The 21868-nt window shown below is 30.9% G+C and overlaps 2 protein-coding genes across 2 annotated transcripts; both read right to left on the bottom strand.

Moving 5' to 3' along the window:
• Nucleotides 1–2594: 2594 nt before the first annotated feature.
• On the bottom strand, nucleotides 2595–3441 carry LOC111893738 (protein CYSTEINE-RICH TRANSMEMBRANE MODULE 4). Its single transcript, XM_023889848.3, has 3 exons — nucleotides 3207–3441; nucleotides 2954–3101; nucleotides 2595–2817 (listed from the first exon to the last, which is right to left on the bottom strand). The coding sequence occupies exons 1-3, from the start codon at nucleotides 3235–3237 to the stop codon at nucleotides 2772–2774; spliced, it is 225 nt and encodes a 74-aa protein (XP_023745616.1). The 5' UTR covers nucleotides 3238–3441; the 3' UTR covers nucleotides 2595–2771.
• Nucleotides 3442–12266: 8825 nt separating this feature from the next.
• Nucleotides 12267–14308, bottom strand: LOC111893827 (porphobilinogen deaminase, chloroplastic). The gene is made up of 5 exons (XM_023889940.3): nucleotides 14046–14308; nucleotides 13203–13608; nucleotides 12915–13121; nucleotides 12660–12837; nucleotides 12267–12548 (listed from the first exon to the last, which is right to left on the bottom strand). Exons 1-5 carry the CDS (start codon nucleotides 14249–14251, stop codon nucleotides 12436–12438), a joined length of 1110 nt encoding a protein of 369 aa, XP_023745708.1. The 5' UTR covers nucleotides 14252–14308; the 3' UTR covers nucleotides 12267–12435.
• Between the last annotated feature and the right edge of the window lie 7560 nt (nucleotides 14309–21868).

Raw genomic sequence — 21868 nt, 5'->3', positions numbered from 1 at the left:
TTCTTCTTCTTCTTCTTCTTCTTCAAAACACCACCAAATACACCAAAAACTCAATGGTTAGCAATAAAGGCTAGTGTTATCTCTTAGAGGATGAGGGAGAGTAAGTGAGGCTGAAGGTGGGCAACCCTAGCCATCACATTCCCTTAAATAGGGGCTCAAACCCCGGATTAGGGTTTGCCATTAAACATTGGCCACGATGTGGCGAATAGATGACATGTCGTGACGCTAACTTAGTGCCCATGAAACTTTGGCCTTGGCCACGTCGTGGGACGCCATCACCACACCGTGGCCACCATAATCCAACTTCCAAAATATTAAATTACTTCAAAGAAACATACTCGAAACTTGGGGTTACACATACCCCGACTGATACCTTGGCAAAATCAGTGATACTGGACAACCAATATCAAATCCAATTCTTTAGAAAAGTCTTGTGGAAGCATTACAATACCTTATTGTTACTAGACCGAATTTCAAATATGTCATGCAACAAATATGTCTATATATGCATGACCCATGGGAACCACATTTCATGGCACTAAAAAAATACTAGACTTCATTCGTGGCACCATCGCTCATGGATTACATTTATATGTATCGTGTTTTAGCTGGATTATTGCATACTCCGATGTTGATTGGGTTAGATGTCCCAAAACTCATTGCTCCACTTGCGGTTGTTATGTTTTTCTCAGGAAAAATCTACTTTCTTATCCTCTAAACGCCAAGGTACAATTTCCTACTCTAGTATTAAAGCAGAATATCTAAATGTAGTTAATGCAGTCATGGAAACTTGTTAATCTACTATGTGAATTGCATCGACCCCCAGAAAAGTCATTATTGTTTATTATGACAATGTTAGTGCAATCTATTTATCTAATAATCTGATTAGCATCAACGGACTAAGCGTACTGAAATCGACATTCATCTTGTTCATGACAAGGTTGCCTCGAAAAAGTTTGTGTTCTACATGTACTGTCTTCCTACCAATATGTTGATATTTTCACCAAAGGGCTTCCATCATCATTGTTCCTTGATTTTCGCTCCAATTTGAAGGTCTAAGAGAATCCTTCCGTTCCAACTGTGGATGACCGTTAGTGTATTGTTATGTATTGTTTATACCGGCCGGATTGTTATGTTTGCCCCTATTTTCTCTATTATCATTCTATAGAATTATAATTAATGAGAAAAGATCTAAGATCTGACAAACACTTAAAATTCCCCTACTCCCAAAAAGGTTTTCAAAGGCCTACTTAAGAATATCTTTTGTTCATATCCATCTTCTTACTCATACAAAATAACACACGTGAAATATAATGATTCTTTGTCTCAATCTCAATGAAAAAGAATAGAAACTAAAAAGATGGTATAAACAAAAGGTATCTATGATATTTTATTTTTATAAAATTAATTTGGTGTCTTTTTTCTGAATATTATGAACCCAATCTTCCTTTCTCTACCCCCTGCTTAATATTAACTAGAATTAAATGCAGAATTATTCGAATGGTGGCGTATGAGCGTAGGCTTAATTAGGTGTAGACTTTTATGTTGATGTGCACCATAAGTGGGCACAGCCCCAAAAATCAATGAACCAAGGACATTTTCCCCTAAAGTCTGAAAATACTGTTTTGTTTTCATGATCTAGTATAAATAAAACCAAAAGTGTTAGAAAAAAATCAAAGAGTTCAGTGATTAAATATAGTATAGCCAATTCTCGTTGTTGGTCCTTTTAAAAATGCCATTTTTGGCTGTGTTAAAAATTATGACCGAATTGGAAGGACCAATGCGTTGAGTAATGTCCAAATATATTAATTTTAACTTTAAATATATTAATGTTCATAAATCATAATATATTGAGTTGTGCAATTTGATATTTTTTTAAACCTCATTGTTGTTAGTGTAGTGGTAGTTGGTGAGGTCTGTGGTGCTCGACTAGAAGGTTTGCACTTTGCAGGATGTCTGTGGTGCTAGTTTACATCCATGGTCTAGAAAGCCCGTTCACTTGATGACATTTTTTTAGGTTTAGCCCACAAGTAATTTTTTAGTTCAACTTTTTTTGTTTTTATTTAACATGAAGTTAATCTATTTCATTATCAAATTCATAAGAAAGATTTACATAGATCTTGCAGGTAAATAGATATATTTATACATTTGTAACCCAAACAGAAAGTGCGTGTATGATGGTTGTTCTTTAATTATCTACGTCTAACATAAAATCATCTCTAATTTATCCATGGCTTAGCCAATCATTTAGATAGTATAGACCGAACTTTATTTTCTTTGCACCTTTAATTATGTTTGTTACGTGTTATTGTTTCTTTATCCTAACATAGATTAGTTATGGAATGAGAATCATGCCACTTTTTTCATTTTGCAAAGAAAAGTAAAGTGATTTATACTTAATACAGTTAAGGGTTGGATTAATCAAAATTAACTTGTTATTTCAAAAATATCATCAAAACCAAAAGTCTTCACGATATGACACTTTATTTGAAAAAAATAAACGAAAGCTAACCAACAATAATTGAACATAAAGAGTGGCAATGAATCTGATTCTTTTTTTTTAATATAAACATAAAGAGTGTATAATATGAGAATAAAGGAAAATGATCAATCTGTATTCTGTATACATATAAAAAAAAGAAAAAAAAACTATTACACATATCATCTACTATAATATATGGATTTTATTATTCAACTGATATTATTATTAACAAACAAATATCTAAAAAAATCATCACTCGTCAAAAATCATCAACATCATCTTTACTTCTCTAGAAACAAGCATCCAACACGCAACAGCAACAAAGTGCAGCACAACTGTAATCAAGTCAAAAGATAATATAAGTTTTAATTAATGGAATAATTAACACAAGTATATGGATTTTTGTTGTAAAAAAACTATAATTAAGTGTTATTTAAACCCTTTAAAAAAATAAGGATAATAAACACTTACCATCCTTTCCAGAAGCCATCTCCTCTGCTCTGAGTTTGAACGGGAACCTGATTTTCCGATTTGGTAGCGCCGCCGTCTTTCGTCGGATACCCTACCGGCGGTGGTGCCATCACGTACGATGCTCCTTGTGGTGCAGGAGGATAGGCAACTACATGGTCATCAATTAAATACTGTTAATTAACCTCAACTAACAAAAAAAACAAACTGCATACAATTATTACAATCAACTTTTTCTGCTACTCAGAAAACTCACCAGGAATCTCGTTTTGATCGAAGTGGCTCATGATTCTGCTTCTAACGATTAGAATTTAAAATCCAAGTGATTATGATTGAAGATCGGAGAAAGGTGGTTTGATTTGTGGTAGTTTAAGGAGGTGTTGCTGAATGTGATGATGAAGTTTGAAAAAGGGTTTTGTGTGTATATATAGAGAAAGCGGGCGATGAATTCGGAGAGGAAGGTATTCCGTTTATATGGTCGGCGGATAACTTACGACCAAAGTTCACAACATAACGCGCTTAAGGAAAACGTAGAGCAAAGTCGCAACAAAACACGGCACACGTGTTCGTTTTTAATTTGTCTTTTCTTTTTTCTTGATAATCGTGGCATGTTAGGGTTGTCCACCTCATTTTTCTATCTTAAATGATCTTTTGTTTTTCATTTTTTAAATTAGAAAAGACATCATATTTATACTGCAAACGTAATTTGTTATTTTATGTGGTTTTCGTCATTAAAATAATATTTTGTTATGAATGATTTTTATTAGGATGTTATTTAAAGATGACAAGACAAAACTAGAGATATTTCTTAATATCTTTTATAAAATAGAAAAAAGAGTAAGAAATTTTCAATTTTAACCAATTTTTTGTGCCTTAAGGACGTGTACAATTGTAGATAGTCGTGTCATCTGCGATTTTGTCTCTTAGAACACTTAAACTGTTTCTATATTAGAGTCTCCTAGAGCATAATCCTTTTTGCAATAAAGACTTAAAAAAAAAAAGATTAGATGAAATCATAGATAAGGAGAGAAGAAATCGCAGTGCCAGGAGCAAATAGCCAAGTTAAAAAAAATATATTTCGCTTAAATCGTAGTTAACGTCGTTGCCAAAATTGATTTTTTTTTAATTATTTTTGGTTATTTTGTAGAAAATGATTTAAAATTTTGGTTACTTTTGTATTTTGTAACAATTTATACAGTTAATAATAGCAACTATGCACAAATACGTATTATATCTATTCCTATATATTAGGTTTCCTATGAACGAGAGAAATGAGAATCATGCCAAATAGCTCTTTTTTTGCTTTTATAAAAAACATTACTTTCTCGTGTGCTCCTTCCTATATATATTTGACCATTTTCTGTCTTATAATTATGAAATTATCCGTGTTTTATTTCTTATCTGTTGCTTGTATTGTTTGTTACTTTCTGTCTTATTGCTCTATTGGTTATCTTTACATATGCATCATTTGTTTGTTTACTTTCTCCTATATTGCTATTTGCTTGTATCCAACCCGTCTTGTTACCACCTCTCTATAAAGATACAAATCAAGCAAATTGCAAAAATTGGGTTATGATTTAGAGAACACAAATAAGGAATCTTAAAAACAGTATAATTATATTATACAAAACATTCAAGAAAACTTGAAACAACCACCTCTATAGTTTTGTGTTCGTTTACGAGTTTTCTTCTCCCTTTTCTACTCTCTTCTTTGCTTTATATTGAATCTGGATCTAACAAAAAACATGAATGATAAATAATTCATAACTCATAACTCATAACTTGAAGTTATTCGTTTCATGTGTATGATCGATATTTGGTTGGAAACATACTTTTGGAGATTACAAATATTATTGTTAGCTATGATTGAAAGCTTACACTTTGAGTATGGTTAAGTGAACACAAACATTAGATATGACAATGATTGATTTTGAATACATGTATTACATAAGGAGATATAAAACAATGTCAACTGTGCAAATTAAAAACCCGAAAAGAACAATAAAAGCTTAAGAACCATGATATAGCCTTTTTTTAATGTTATGTTGATGATTTAGGGTGTTGATCGGGTATAACTTTTGGGTCTCGGGTAGTCGGGTATTTTCTAATAAAAAATAACTGCTAACCGAACTATATTGAAATTCGGGTAATTGGGTATGGATAATTCGGGTGCTAGGTCGGGTTCGGGTATTTCGAGTATCACTCGGAAAAAAATTGTAAAATTTATATTTTATAAATAAAAAAAACAGCCATGGTCACATGTAAAACATGTTTTTTTATACAATACTAACATTGTAAAGAAGACCATATTGCCAACATATTTTTTAGATAATATCTAAATATGCAGAAAATCGCAATCAACTTTTACGTTGTAAAATGAACATCTACTCTAATAAATGAATGTTTTTTTGTCACATGTCACACTCTTATTCAATTTATCAAATGTCATTTTGTGGTTATTTTGAATTAATTTTTTTTCTACATATCATTTTATGAGTTTCTTTTTATTTTATTAAATTTCATATGATATTTTAAATGTAGTAATAAGTGAATATCAATTTCATTAATAAAGTTACTTTTAAATTTCAAAAATCACAAATTAACGCTCATTAGTTTTTTTTGTTTATTTATTTAAATTATTTATTTAAATTTAAAAGATAAAAAATTTTCAATAATAATAATTCATTGTATTTGTTATTTTCTTATAAATTCGAAGTTCTCAAATATTTTGACTATTATATTATTATTTTTTTTAAATTAACTCATGGACTCCATGAGTCTTACAACTAGTAACAATATAAATAAAAACAATTAAAAAAAATCAGTTAATAAAACATCTCGCATTCATCAAAACTAATACCATATTTGTTTCCTATAAAAAAAGGAATAAAAATACGCTACGAACTAAATGAGCAAAGAAAACTTCTCGCATTCATCAATCGAATTAATTAATAATTTATTAAAAAAATTCACAAGTATGAAGTAATTGAAAGTTCAACTAAGCGAAACAAACGGCGTTTGATGCCTGAAAAAATTGAAAATAAGAAAAATCCGTAGCTAATCTGTAGCTACTTAGCTACGGATTAGCTACAGATGTCTAACGGAAAACATACTCCATAGCTAATCCGTAAGTAATTAGTATCTGTAGGTATTTCGTAGCCATTCCGTAGCTAATTAGCTACGGATTTGCATTTGTAGCTATTCCGTAGCTAATTAGCTACATAATAGCTACGGACCCGCATCCGTAGTTATTCTGTAGCTATTCCGTTACTAAACTAGGACATCCCATTCTGTAGCTGATCCGTAGCTAATTAGCTACGGAAATTTTCCGTAGCTATTTTCCGTAGGAAAAAGCCACGTTTTCTAGTAGTGTTGCATCTCGTTTTCTTCCGACTTAAATAGCTATAGTTTATATGTTTACACTTTACATGACTTTTGTTGATCTTATAGATATGCTCCTTAAAAGAGATCTTTTTAGCCTTTATTGTCCATAAAAAGTACACTTTTAAATTAGACGTGGCAATTTTAATTTGTTCACTCCATGAAACATGCCAGACAATAAAAAGTACACTTTTAAATTAGACGTGGCAATTTTAATTTGTTCACTCCATGAAACATGCCAATTTTACCCTTAGTTTTATATTGACCGATTAATTATATTTATTGATTTAATCATGTAAGGCCCATAATCACATCCTACCCTCCTTCCCTTCCACATCCCCCTTCACCGTTTTTCAACGACTCGTTGCCCATCCTACATACATATTTTTCAACCCATGTACACACAACCACACTCTTATCATCATCAAAGTTGAAAATCACTATGAACAAACTGAATTAGTCAAAGGGTATGCCATCAAAACACTCTAAGATCTTTATGAATTTTCCATGATAATTACGTTCTTCATGACTCAAAATAAAATGATTTTTATTAAAACAAGTTTTTCATGAAAGGGTTGTCTTATTGGAGGGAAATAGTAAAGGTGATTATAGCACCAAAAGACACCGGTGGTTTTGGAGAATATAACACCGTAGATAAGGTTGTAAACGAATCAAACATTCATCAACCGTACGTGAGATGTTTATTTATTTATTAAACAATCATAAACAAGATTTTTTGTTTGTTTGTTTATAAGATTTTTTGTTTGCAACAAACATGAAAAATGGTCTTATTCATTCATATATGTTCATTCATTTGTGTTTGTTCATTTATGTTTGTTTTTTATATAATGTTGGTGTTAATATACGGTGAATTTGTATGGCATGATTAAGCGTTGGATTTCTACAAGTTCAAAATTTTGAATAAATATATGGATACAACAAGGCTAAAATGTAAAAAATTTAAAGTTTGATTTTTCATGAATATATTTGGAAGAAGATTACACATTATTTTTAAGTTGTTTTTGGATTTTCGACGTTTTACATTCTAGGATTTACATACAGTAATTCTATTTATGTGTGCTTATTTACATATATGTAACACTTGGTTCCGATATTTTTCTATGTTCCTAATTAATGATTTTTGGTTTAAGGAAGGGGTGGAATCTTTACAAGGTGTGGCGCGTGACGACATGTGTCCGTTACAACACGTCTCTTTAATATTGCGGTGATTCTAAGCTAGTTGAGCCAACCTTAATTTCTCGGGTTTTGAACCCTATTTAAGGGCATTAACTCCTACGGTTGCCTCATTTGGCAGTCCCCATTCTCCATAATTGTCTCTCTTTCTCTTAAAACTCTAGCCTCCTTTTGTGTTTTTGAGCTTCTTTTGGTGCTTTTATGTGTTCTTGAAGAAGAAGATGAGTGATTTATTGCATAAAAGTTATCTCTAGGGAAGATCTAACCTTTTCCTTGTTTTTTGGACCTTGTAAATCATCAAATTCTCATCTTTATTATTCTTGGTTTATGGATCTTACCTTTTGATCCCTTCTCGTCACATTTCTGTGTTGTTGGAAACTCTAAGGTGTTGTTTGTTTGTTTTTTTTAAAACCACTTCAGACCACTTATTGCTGCGCCGCGTAGCACTTAGCCCTTCGCAGCTGTTTGCTTTTCAAAAGACTTCTGACTTAAAAACTGTTGCGCGTATGCTGCGTGGCGCAACACTAAACCAACTGTTTCAAACCTCTTCACGCCTTAGTTTAACTTACTGCAACAGTCTGTAGACGTTAAAAAACAAACATACTTTTTATTACATGTTGTAGTCGTTTGTTCCACCTCTTCTGCTACAAAGGATTGCAGAGATGGTCCGCAGACTTCACGCATTTTCTCTTCGAAAAAACAAACAACACCTAAGTCCCTAAAGGTTGTTTCAAGTGATTGCCCGAACCCATTGTGGTGTGAAGAAGTGAGTTTTGATCTTCCATTGAGCCATACATAGATTTGTTAGTGTCTTAGACTCCATTAGAATTATGGTTTGGTATTTCACTTGTTTGATCCATGGATCTAAATAAAGCTGGAAACTTTATCCATTAAGACATTTATTTGATTCAAGTGTGAGAGTTATTATAGCCTTTAGTTGAAAGTATTAAGAGCTTAACAAAAAGGGTTGTTAAGATGTAGGGCACGACACACCTATTTATGACCAGGCACACCTCTAGATTCCATTACCGACTATTTTTTTCATTTTGTGGGCGCGACGCGTCATGTGAAGGTCGTTGTGCACTTGGCCGTTGACGGTTGATTTTTTTCCATTTTGACTTTTGATCAAACTTTAGTAGATTTGAGTATTTGACTAGAGAACGGTCTCAAATTGGTATTATATGGTTTGTACTAGTTGTTTCGTTTACAGAGGTTGCTATTAAGTTTCTGTTGCTAGTTTCATGTGAGTTTTCTCACTGTATTACTTATGTCATTATTGGATCCGACATGTGTAGGATATGTGTGTAATGCTTTGATATGATTGTATGCTCAGCTAGATTAGTGGAGTCGTGCATGTTTATTTGTATGTTAGATTTACATGCTTTTATGGGATGATGGCAAGAATAATGTTGTGTCGTGATCCTACAAGCCGAAAGGGGTTGAGGTTAAGGAAAGTGGTCATGAACTCCTAATCACGAAAGTGGTCGTGAGCCTAACTCACGAAAATGATCGTGATTATTTGTCACGAAAGTGGTCGTGACCAGATCTCACGAAAGTGGTTGTGATGTCTGCAATTATATGCATAGTTGTTACAACGATATATATGGTATTTTGGGAAAATCACTAAGTTGTGCGTTTACGTTTTAAAGTTAAATGTTTCTAGATTATTCTTCTAACAAAGCGAAGGGTGCGGTTTAACTGTACACGCATTTGGAGATTGTTATGTTTTGACGCAAACTCTAATTCATGTTTTTTACTTGTCTTTTGATGATGGAAAAAATTTGATACTATTTATTTTATTATGAAAATGATTTTGGATTGTTTACTTAAAATTTTAAAATGAAAATACAACCAAATACATTGTGGCCTACCGAGTAAGGCGTTGGTATTTCCATATTGGGGGGGGGGGGGGGGGGGGGGGGTTGAGTCTTGGGAGTTTCAACTATGAGTCGGCTAAAAGAGGGTATGCGACGTAATTTGGTGTCTTAACATATTGTCCAAATGGCAAGACCCCTGCACCATTATCCTTGCAAAGCGGGGAGCTGTAGTCGGCGGCTGGAAAATTATTTTATTTTATTTATATGTGGTTGCTCCTTTGAAATTTTATGTTACTTATGTTCACTTATGTTTATTTGTTCATGTTTATCTACACTCCTTTGTGTTCGTCCATTTATATATGTTTAGGTTTGTTCATTTATGTTTGTTTAACATCTTAATGAACAAAAACACAAACAAAGTAATTATTAAGCAAATAAAAACAAAACAGAAAATGTGTTTATTTATATGGTTGTGTTTGTTTGTTAGTTCAAATAAACTTAAACAAACAAACAAACATGAACAAAGTTTTTTCGTGTTCGTTTGGTTCGTTTACATCCTTAACCATTGAGGTTCGTCATGAAGGGAAAGTTAAAAGGAAAGGTATGGGGTGTCACAAATCATGGTGGTGCAAGCAAAGGAAAAATAGTTGGAGAAATGGAGTTTATTGTGGAGAAGCATGAAGGAGTGGTTACACCCCTAGTTATGGAGATCGATAAAAGAAAATTAGGTGCAAAGCATTTAGTGCATGTGATATCTATATCGCCAAAGCATATATGATGCATGTCTAGTGCCTATAAAATCATTGCATATTTATATGTTTGTTACTTTCTGTTGAAGATACTTTGAAACCCTTTTCATGCATGACAATATAACCTTCTTTTTTTTTTTGGAAATTTTGCATTTTACTATGTTGTATTAAAATAGTACTTTCCTTTTAGGCTACGTTTTTAGTAGTTGTTTTATGTTTATTATTAGTTTTATGGAGCTGAAGGTACCCCTGATGATGTTAGTTACTTGGTTATCAAGTTAACCTATTGAAATTTTCCTATTAATAAGGGGTTTTAAAGTTTGTTTACAACTCTTTTTAAAACTCTGGATAAAGTTGTTACATATGTTATTTTTTCGTTCATTCTTTCATCATTTTTCTTCTCCTTTCTCCTTGGAGATTTTCAAGAAACGATGTAACCTTCCATTGTCGATTATATTAAAGAGAGTGCCGCTTATAATGGTGTTTCCTGTTTTTGAGTTTTCACTTCATATCGTGGTGTTCGATTATGGTTATTTTGTGATGTCGGAGCGCTAAAGGATCAAAACCAACATACTTGTTTGATAGTATTTTTCTGGAACCATAGAGGGTTTTTTTTCACTTGGTTGTTTTTTCTGCAAGCATATCACATTCAAGAAAACAGAAGCAAGTTCTCTTTTTCTTCCCATTCATTCATACTTTAACGATATAATTTTATAAAAATTTGACGTTTTTTTCCCTAGTCGACATCGTTGTTCTTGAACCGTAAAAGTTCTTTTCTTGCGCGACTTTATCTGCCTCCATATCAAGCCAAATACATGCTATATTAAGCATTTTTTTAAGCCTCGAGCCAAAACACATATTGATTCAGTGCTCCTTCGTATTAGCCAATTTATTCAATTTTCTAAAACCATTCTTTGCACTTTCATCCTATTTTTAGGCATAATAATCAATTCTTTAAGCCAAGGAGTTGATTCATACATATCAATTTTTCTTCATACATAACGATTTGTGTTTTAAAATGTTATATTGTGCAACTTTATAAAATATAAAATGTAATATTATATTATACAACTCTATAAAATATAAAATGTTATATACAGATAAAAGTTAAAAATTTGTTATGTAAAAATCATTTTCCTTATTTTTCCTTATTTTAAAGGCTTTATACCAACCTAAAATCAATTATTTGAGCCATATATTGAGTCCAGAAAATCAACACTTTAAGCCGTGAAGATCAACCACATTAGAAGTTAAAACCATTTGATGCCTTTAGCCCATATTAGTGGTTTCTTCAAGGATCGAGGCCATGAAATTGATTTTATTGAGCCTATGACTTTTTTTTTCTTGAGACCATACAGGCATACACAATAAACCAAGCCCTTTTAGACGACATTTTTTTTATCCCATAGATTATCAACCAAGTCAATATTCCAGCCACTTATAACTATAAGTTATAAATTGAGATTCACCCCTTAAATTGATTTTTCAAACACCAGTAAATCAATTTTCCACATTATTTTTGACCCTCAAAAATCAAATTTTCTTAACTCTTATAGATTTTGTTTTTTGAGCCCTTAAAAGTTATTTTTTCAATTATCCTTTTTTAGAGGTTATTTAAAATCTATTTTTTTTCATTGCTATAAAATATGAACTTTCACTTTTGGACCGTGCCACTAGATTTTTCCTTTGACAAAGTGAAGATGTGAGATATTATGGCTCAATCTAATTATGATGACAATTTTTTTTTTTTTGATACGAGAGATGCTTTCAATCATCCCCAATCCATGAGATTTCATTGTGACTTAAACGTTGGAGTTTTGGGTCATTGTCCTTTTGTTGCTGATTTTTAGAGGCTTTTGGTTTTAGGAGTATTGGGATTTTGAGATCCTATCACTCTTTCATTAAAGACAATCAATTTTAAAGATTGTTTGATTTGTTCAAACATTATGATACCATAAGGTACTTATGCTATTAGACAAATTCTGATCAAAATACGTTTATGTCACATGACATTGAATTTGAAGTTTTTATTTCCTTAACATATTATCTTTAATTTGGATAGTCATATTTAAACAATGTACTAGTTTTAGTTCATGAATGCATCAGGTTCATGTTATATGCTATGATATTAACATATTATCTTTAATTTGGATAATCTTTTTTACCACCTCTACATACCATACAACACAAAGAAAATTGCATTATGATTACCTTCAAAGAATACAAATCACAAATCTTGGAAACTCTATCCTTATATTACACAAATCATTCAAGAAAACTGGCATCCTACAACCCAAAACAACTCACCAGAACCTAACTCGAAATAAACCCGCATTCAAACACCTCAACTATCAAAAAAACCGGGCCCCGCACGCGATAACAGCTCCTCACCAGCATCCTTCCCCATCAACATCATATCTTCATACGCATACGCTCCTTTTCTTGAAGTTTCAAGCACTATTTTTTTTTTAAAAAATAAAAACTTATCAGTTCCCGAATCACATATATGTAAACATGGAATCAATCGTTTTTGTTTTTTTTTTTTTTTTTTAATTTTAATTTTCTCACCTTTAGTCCCATCTGGCGATGCTACCAATCCTCTAAAAAGACAATTTCCATCTTCGTCCCTACACGCATATCCAGCTATCGGTGTCCTACAAGATCCATCAAGTGTCAACAGAAAAGCCCTCTCGCATGCAACTGCTAATCTTGTTTCTTCATGGTTCAGTTTCGCTATGTAATTCGCCTGCAAAGTGGGACCCACATTAATAAATAATAATGATTGTTCACAATTCACAAAGACATACATACATACATACATACCATTATATCATCATCACTTCTACAAGCAATCCCAATAGCACCTTGTGCAACAGCTGGAAGCATGTCATCAATAGAAAGAATTGAACTCACATGTTCAGTCATGCTTAATCGTTTCAATCCAGCTAAAGCTAATAATGTTGCTTGAACAACTCCATCGTTTAGTTTCTTTAACCTTGTTTGCACATTCCCTCTGAAATTCTCAAGCACCTGAAATTTTTTTCATCTTTTTTAATCAAATATATAATCATAACAAAGATTAGATCTATCATCTATCTGTTATAAACTTACAGAGAGTGATGGATATCTGTGAAGTAGTTGAGACTTCCTTCGAAGAGATGCAGTTCCAACAACACTTCCAGATGGAAGATCTGCTAATGAACTTGCATTCAAGGAAATGAATGCATCACGAACATCTTCACGTGGAAGATTGCAGGGTAAGATTGTTTTATCAGGGAGATAAGTAGGAACATCTTTCATGGAATGAACAGCAATATCGATTTCACTGTTTAGAAGTGCTTCATCAATTTCTTTAGTGAACAAACCCTTTCCACCAATGTCTGCAAGAGGTTGACTCAAAATTTTGTCACCTGTTGTTTTGATTACTACGATTTCGATAGCTCCCTCTTCTGCTAATTCACTACTTGTAGCAATGAGCTTATCTCGTGTCTCGTAAGCTTGTGCTAGAGCTAATGGACTGTTCTACACAAGAAATGTAAACGGATTTCCTTAAAACGGATGATAAATTAAGAAAAACAGCAGGAATGGAAGACATGAATCTTAGAAAAATGTAATACACTTCTTATCTTCAGATGTGCTTGAACCATATCCAGTTATCAATGTACTATGTATATTAGTATTTTTCACGATCATGATTAGCGTTAATTTCAAATTAGCTAGATGAAGCTATTGCTTCCAGAATTAAGTAATTGAAGATTTTACTACATATATAGAAATATAGCAGTGATGATAATTGATAAATTGATCAGAACACACGAGATTTGGGTCTTAAATTTGTGCTAGTAAATCATCAATCCTATTCTTCGAACAATACAAAATTACGAAACAAATCAAACGCAAACATACGCTTATGAAACCAAAAACGATAAGATGAAAGGAAATAAGAAACATTACCTCCCTCTGGTACCAATTCTGATAAGGGCGACCTTTTTCTGAGTTTGTTGTTCGACGGCGACTGAGGCTTTAATGAGGGTGAGTCTGCGCGGTTGACATAGCACCGGAGATTTAAGGCATGGTAGAGAAAATCCAGTGGCGGAAACAGATCTGGAGGTGAAATTAGCAGAAATTAGGGTTTGAATTGAAGGAGCTAAGGTCTCCATCTAGAATGATTTGGGGGAGAAAGAGATCGGAAGCGGATGCCGTTGAGGATATGGGTTTAAGCTTTAGGCGCGCCGTCGGCTTATCCTCCAGCTCATCAACTAATCTTGCCATGTCAGCTGCTTCCCATTCGTAAAAGGATGCTAATGGGACCCATAAACACCTCACCAACTGCCACCTCGGATATGGCCCGCTATGGAAGCCCAAATACAAATGTAAATCCAAATTTCCCGATGGGCCGATTTGGACAGCACTTGGTGAGCCATTAAGCCAATACACGGCCTTAAGATCTCGATAAAAATATAAAACAAATAAAATACTGAAAATAATAATTAAAATAAATGGTCGAATGGCTCAAAAGGCTCAAAATTTGCATAGATTGTTTTCTTATGTACACAGAAAAACTAAAAAAAACATAATACTTACAACCCTTAACGATAAGTAGTGAGTTTGGTACTATAGGCCTTAGATAGCCCAATAAGTCCACCATGATCATCTCGCAAGTCGCAACTCCATTAAAATAGGATAAAAGTTTAGCCCAGCCCGTTATAAGAAATAATGAGTTCTCTATGATTTCCTTTTATTTTATTTTTCACTTTATTCATAAGTTTTAGGTTGACTTCAACAACTTAAATGGTTTATATATATATATATATATATATATATATATATATATATATATATATATATATATATATATATATATATATAATGACCAAAAAATACATTTTGCATATTATTGTTTTTTTTTTAACTAAGAGTAAAAATGTTATTTAGATTCTACCCTTAATAGAAAGTTTATAATAAGTTAAAACAAAGCAAATTATATAATAAAAAAAATGTTTATTACAAGTCTCACCTAGGAATAAATATATATATATATATATATATATATATATATATATATATATATATATATATATATATATATATATATATATATATATATATTTGCAATTGAAACACTTAAAAGTATTTATTACCGTTATAAATTCAAAATAAACTAATAAACAATTTAAATAAACAAAACTTTTTGCTTGGTAAATGAAATTCAAAGACAAGAGCTTTCCAAAAAATAATATAACTCTAAACAAACTCGTATAATCATAACTCGTTCTAAACTATTTGTCCCAAATTATATTCTCACATGCTTTAAGTTTTAGGTCGACACTAATCATTTTTTGGGTTGGTTTATGTCCGATCCACTTTGATTGCATGATATTCCATAGACCCAAAGTTTTTTATTTTATCAACAAAATTGACTCGGGCGTTTACCCATTACAAAAAAAAAAAAAGTACATTTTCTTATTGTTTTATTTCAAAAGGTTGAAGTAATATATAGGTACGATTGATTAATTTTAAACAAAATAATAAAATGAATATATAAATGGGCCGGCTCAACTCAGCTTGACCAGTTTGGATCCGTATTAAAAAAAAACTTTGTATACGATAAACAAATGTTGTTTTTAGTGTATTATAATAACTTAATTCACACATCATTTTACATCTAATTAATACAATCATGAACCAAAAAGTCAATAAAAATACAAATAAATTGTTAATTGTAATGAACCATCAACCATGGGCCAACCCTATCGGATCCAATCCAACATTTATTATTTAAAAGCCACCGGACCCATCACATGAGTCCCTGTCAAAGTCAGTCGTATTTTATATCCTAACGAACATTGTTTTGTGGTACACGACTACACGCGGCTTAAAAAGGCATGGTTTCTAATGTAACCCATGCTTGTGATTGATTCGAATCTTGCATTCTCCATTAGGTATCCTCTTTTTCCCACAATACCTTTTTATTATGATTTCTAATATATATATTAACAAAAGGGTTAATGTCTCAAATGGTTATAAATAATTATTAATTTATACTCAATATAGGCCAATAATTTTTTTATATGTCTCATTACATTATTTGAGTGGGTTTCAACATTATGTGACGTCCATCGCATATTCCTATTATTAAGTTTCGATAGGTCGTAGCCACGATAAAACAACTATATTAGCATAAATGAACAAAAATCTATTATATTTAATACCGCTTTATCAGATTGAAATCCACACTAATGGTATAATGAAAACATAAAAAAATTATTGGCATATTAAGTTTTATTAGAATATGAATGTACATAGCAAATTGAGAGTTAGTGATTATCATTTTATAACATTAACCATTAACAAAAAGGTTTACAAACATCTTTTGGACAACTCATGTGAAATTAAACAACACAATTAGCGCACAACTTGCTCCTGAAAAAAAAAATTAAAAATATTATTGCAAGTCAATAACCGGAAAACCCATTATATAAATTTTGCGTATATTAAAAACTTCATTATTATTTCATTACTTACAAAAAAAAACCTCTAATATTTTAAAAACCCCGTTTACTAAATTTGGCAGTAAATGTTTTCAATATTCTATAATAAACATTTTATTGGAAAGTACATATATTTGATGTTTTAATAATGATAGAATTTTATAGTTATAGAATTTTACTACATGTATGTTTTCGATAACTATATCATATAAAAAAGTAGTCTTTTTATTTTCTAAATTATCGAAATATTATAGAGAAAAATAGTAGCATTGACTTGGTCAAGGTTACGATTTGACATGAATCTTGATGGCAACGTTTTGACAGCATCATCAACCTCATCATCATCATCTTGGCATTTGTTTCATTTGATTAAATATTAATATATTTATATATTTATATAATATTATAATATTCGATTACTGGGAATTGGGACCATGTAATGAAATGAATGACCCGTGAAGGTAGGAATTGACAGAGAGAAAAGAGATAATAAGATAAAGATAGCATCAACCCAACGGTCAAATAATTGTTGTTGGCAAAAAGTAAATAAAATAAAATAAAGAAAAGAGGAAAAAAAAAATAAAGTAAAGTAAAAGTAAAATAGACAACATCTTTGGTAGCAAGTCTGTCTGTTTCCAATGCATCGACCATTAATCATCCCTACTACTCTTTCCCTTTCACTTTCCTTCCCTTGCCTTTAACACAAATAACCTAATAACCCCACCATCACCATCCTTTTCTAAACTTTCTATTATAAGTCTCTATGCATAATATATATGTAGTTACTAAAGTTTGAAAGTTTGTTTCGATATTTAGTTATGTGTCAAACGAAGTTTGGTTGAATAGAGTTTTCTAATAGGCATAATATAGAAGAACTCAACATGGATTTGATCATTTACCGAAAATGTCATTATGTGAATTTGTTAACGAAAAAACTCTTCCATTATATCTTACCCTCTAAATTTGTACTATTTTCAGTTTTCACATAATATACGAATAGACTTTTTAAAACATCGTGTCGTGTCACGTTGAAAGTTAAACAAGTTGAAAGAATTTACATGTGACTTGTCAAGTGGGCATGGTCGGATGATTAAAATGACATGTGGCTTGCCATGTAAGCAGGAGTGGACACACGGTGTCCCAGGATGACACGGAAAAATACTTGATTTCGTTCAAAAAGTGTAAAAATTATTAAATCTGTATTTACCTGTTACAAAGTTTGATAAGTACAAACTCAATGTAAATCCGTCGGTAAGATCTTTTAGTGACAGATTTTGTGACTGAAACTACCGTTTGAAATGAATTCTTTTCTAGTTGTGCAACTCCTAAAATTCTTATACAACTCCTGATTTTTCTTTTGGGTCTGTGATTATACGTAAGTAACGAAACCGAATGACCACTTCATATCTCATACAATGACTTTTTTGACATAGATTTTGAAAGTTTTATGACATAAAATACCAAAAAATAGATCATGGACCAAATGAGATCTAAATTAATAATTTGTTGGGCAACCATGACATTAACTATAAAAGTTAATAAACATTTTGAAAATTGTTTATTTTGTGTAAGGATACATGATCATTTAACATTGTCCAGAGTGCTTATTCAATTAATAAAACATAATTTAGATTGACATTATTATTCATTCAACAAATTTATCTGTACAAGGCCTAAAAAAAGACCTTGAGATTGATTAATGTTATTAAGACAAATATATAATAGTAGAAAATAGGTCTACAAAATTTGTCTAGTAAGTATGACAAATGCAACCTAGATAATTCATTTGGCAACAACAAAGTATGATTTTTACACTCAAATTTGCAAAACTCAGTTTTTAAAATTAATATTTTCTCCGAAACAGGAATCCATTTTGCAATTGCTTATCTCGTTTAGGAGAAGGTTATCATGGAATTCATTGTTTTCATGGTTCATGAATTCACATAACATTTCATGATCGTTAAACACTTGATGCCAAGAACACCAACACAAATAGAAAAAAACTTTAACATAAAGACCAAGCCATCCATATGGAACACGCGAACATCAATATCAACATCTTTCTTATCATCATATATATAAAAAGAAAACTTATCTCTAGATAGCCACTAATCAAGGACCTCGTTAGAGCATTAATATAAAATATGTCATCATAAGATTCTCATTTGATAAAAAGATCATTATACTAAGATTGTTGAATGGATGGTTTTAGAAAGAAAGAGGTTTGGTTGACTTTGGAATTGATCATCCACCATAGATAGATGCTTGAACTCGAATGGTAGAGCACTAAATATATATAAAGTTGAATGGCAAAAATTAGTGTTATGTGTACGTTATTTCCACTTTGTTTCTTGAGATTGATTCCCTTTAAAAATGCGTGATAATGGAGAAAAAGAGTGATTCTAGGTAAACAGGTGAAGATGATGTATGACGTTTATATGGTTATAATATTAATATCCATTGAATCTTCTCAGTTTAAATCATTTTTTAAAAAGTACTTTAAAAAGAAAAGGAAAATTGCGTGGCTTGCCCTCTAAACAGGGGAACCACGTTACAATGACACATGATTCCCCCTCCAACTACACCCCTTCGTAATTGTACTTAATTGAATAAAATAATAGAAACAATGTTAAATTCGTACACATTATTTATATATAAAAACTACAGTGTAATCTTTTATGGAAATAGAAAATTTGTTTGACTATAATATCAAACTTTGTTTTATGAAAAATATTTCTTATTTCTATATAGAAAACGGGGTTGAGTTGATAACAAGTATATGTTTTAGTAAATTTGATAGTTTAATTTATTTAAAGTCAACTAATAACACAAAGTTATCATAAAAAATTATTAATAATTTTATGAAATTTTGCTTTTAGCATATTGTTTTAAAAGTTATATCATAATGTTATGAACTCAATATATCTTTAAAAAAATAAGTTTTGTCATCCATAAAAAAAATTAGTAGTATAGTTTGTTACCCCGATGTAATTAATTAAAAAAAAAATATTTTGCGATCTAAAAAGAAATTGGCATCACACTTTTTTCAATCAAGTTAACTTTTTTTTTCATTGAATTCTATCACGAGTGAATTACATCACTTGTTTATATTTTAAGTGATTTTTGCTCATTTAATTATCATCGTACAATGCGTGAGAAGACAAACGGACAATAAGTTGTGTCGTTAAACCTTTTTATACGGTAAAACTAATTCTTTTAAAGTTAACATTATTCAAATGTAAGCTTAAAATTTTGATTACACGTTGTTTGAACTTACAATAATTGTTTTAACTTCCATGACTTGAATAATAAAGTTTTGGATGTTATCTTAGTCACGGCTATGTGGTCCTTATGGAAATTCAAGAATAGATGTGTATATAATACAATGAGACCACCAAATGATAGACGTTTTGATGATATTGTTTCATTTGCTTTTACTTTGATAACTCACAAGTTCAACGATACATGAAATGAGCGGCTTTAGAATCATTTTCTAAACATTTGATGTTGTTTCATTTTTGGCTCTAGCTTCTTGTTAGAGCTTCTCTTTAATGCAATTTAGCGTTTCTAAAAAAAGAAATTTTAAAATACAAAACTAACCATTAAAATTAATATAGCATTATATGTGTATCTATAACTTAATGTTTTATGACAGTTAATTAATTTGTGTTTATTTTCAAATGTCAAACGTCACACAATAAATCACACTCAAAATGTCCTTCCGAATATCTATTTATATCATAGGAATTATTACGAATTTATTTGTTAGTTAATTTGTGTTAATTCTCAAACATCATATGATAAATCACACTCAAAATGTCCATCCGAATATCTATTTATGTCACTGGAATTATTGAGAATTTGTTTGTTTAATAGGCAATCAATTTGGATTTGAAATAAAAAATAAATAGAGTTTATGGTGACATAAAGCATGTGGTGGGTTTTTGTTTAATATTTTATTTAGATTTTTTTTTTTTTTTTTTGTGTTAGGTTTGCCATGACTATTTTCTATTTCTAGTTTTATTTCCTTTTTTGTAGTCATCCTTTTTCATTAATGATAGAACTCTTACAATATTTAGCTCTTATATTGTTTTTTTGTATTTGGCACCGTTCATTGTATTTTGCAGGGTATGTTTTTGTTTTTGTCTTGTATTTGATTGATTGATCATTGTTTTAAATACATTGTTTTAAATACGTTTCGCCTGCTAACTGTTTTTGTTTTGGTTTCATGTTTGTATTTGATTGTTATAGAAAAATTATATTATCCTCTTATTTTTCTGATGAGTTTACTTTTCTGATGAGTTTTCTAGGTTACATCAAAAAAATTTGTCCAGCAAAATTTACATAAATATTTATGGGTACATGCAACCTACAAAACTATAATATTTTCTCAAGCTATATCAAGATACTTTATGAAACAAACTTCGAACCTATGTAAATCGAAAATTACCAAGTTAGAACACATACCTTTTGCAAAAAATCGAATAATGCAAACAATCTCTCTTTGAATCTCCTTTGGAAAGTAAGCTCCAATAGTGTGGAAGTCTCTTATGGTTCACATTCAAAAACCCTAGAACACTAGAGTTCAATAGGAGAGAGTAGGTGATAAGAAATTCGCTATTCTCATCCTAGAAGGTATTAACCACCAAATTAAGATGCATAAGGGTTCTATTTATAGTTTAGGTAATTTGTAAATAGATCCAAATTTGAACAATTAAATATTAGATTTGATCAACAGTTCAAATCATTTTCTTATCAACTACCAGAAGGCTTCTAAAAACCTTAGAAGCCTCCTAGAAATTGTCCATGCCTTGGACCATTATAGAATTGTCTCTTTTGTTCAACTATTGAACAATTATAATTCAACCCTTATACATTTAATTAATCTCGAATTAATTCCAGATTAATTTTGATTAATAACTAATCAATTCTAACAATTTCTAATTAGTTTATTAATCATATAATAAATTAATAAATCATTTTATCCTAAAGTCATTTCTAGCTATTTTTAGTTATTGAGGACAATCAAAAAAGAACTTTACTTTTATTCGCTAAGACTAGGTTATAACACGTAGAAACCACAGCTAAAAAAATATTGATAATTAAAAATTGTAATGAAAAATCAAATATTTATAAGATTTTAATAAATTAATAAGATATAAGTTTTGTTTAGACGTTTATAATCTTACTGGCTTATAACCCCGGAAACCAAGAATAAGAAATTGAAAAAATATTGATACTCCAAAAGCAAAATCATTCTTTAATGATTTTGATACGCAATAAAAA

Source organism: Lactuca sativa, chromosome 7 (genome assembly GCF_002870075.4).
Source record: "Lactuca sativa cultivar Salinas chromosome 7, Lsat_Salinas_v11, whole genome shotgun sequence".
Classification (NCBI taxonomy): Eukaryota; Viridiplantae; Streptophyta; class Magnoliopsida; order Asterales; family Asteraceae; genus Lactuca; species Lactuca sativa.
The sequence above is the reverse complement of the archived record's forward strand: the minus strand, read 5'-3'. Positions and strand labels throughout refer to the sequence as shown.

Coding starts and splice junctions, on each gene's coding strand:
- LOC111893738 (XM_023889848.3), bottom strand. CDS start 3,237: ATGAGCCACTTCGATCAAAACGAGATTCCTG. Junction 3,102..3,206: donor CGATCAAAACGAGATTCCTG/GTGAGTTTTCTG, acceptor ATGACCATGTAG/TTGCCTATCCTCCTGCACCA. Junction 2,818..2,953: donor GATGGCTTCTGGAAAGGATG/GTAAGTGTTTAT, acceptor ACTTGATTACAG/TTGTGCTGCACTTTGTTGCT.
- LOC111893827 (XM_023889940.3), bottom strand. CDS start 14,251: ATGGAGACCTTAGCTCCTTCAATTCAAACCCTAATTTCTGCTAATTTC. Junction 13,609..14,045: donor AGAATTGGTACCAGAGGGAG/GTAATGTTTCTT, acceptor TGTGTAGAACAG/TCCATTAGCTCTAGCACAAG. Junction 12,838..12,914: donor GAAGTGATGATGATATAATG/GTATGTATGTAT, acceptor CCCACTTTGCAG/GCGAATTACATAGCGAAACT.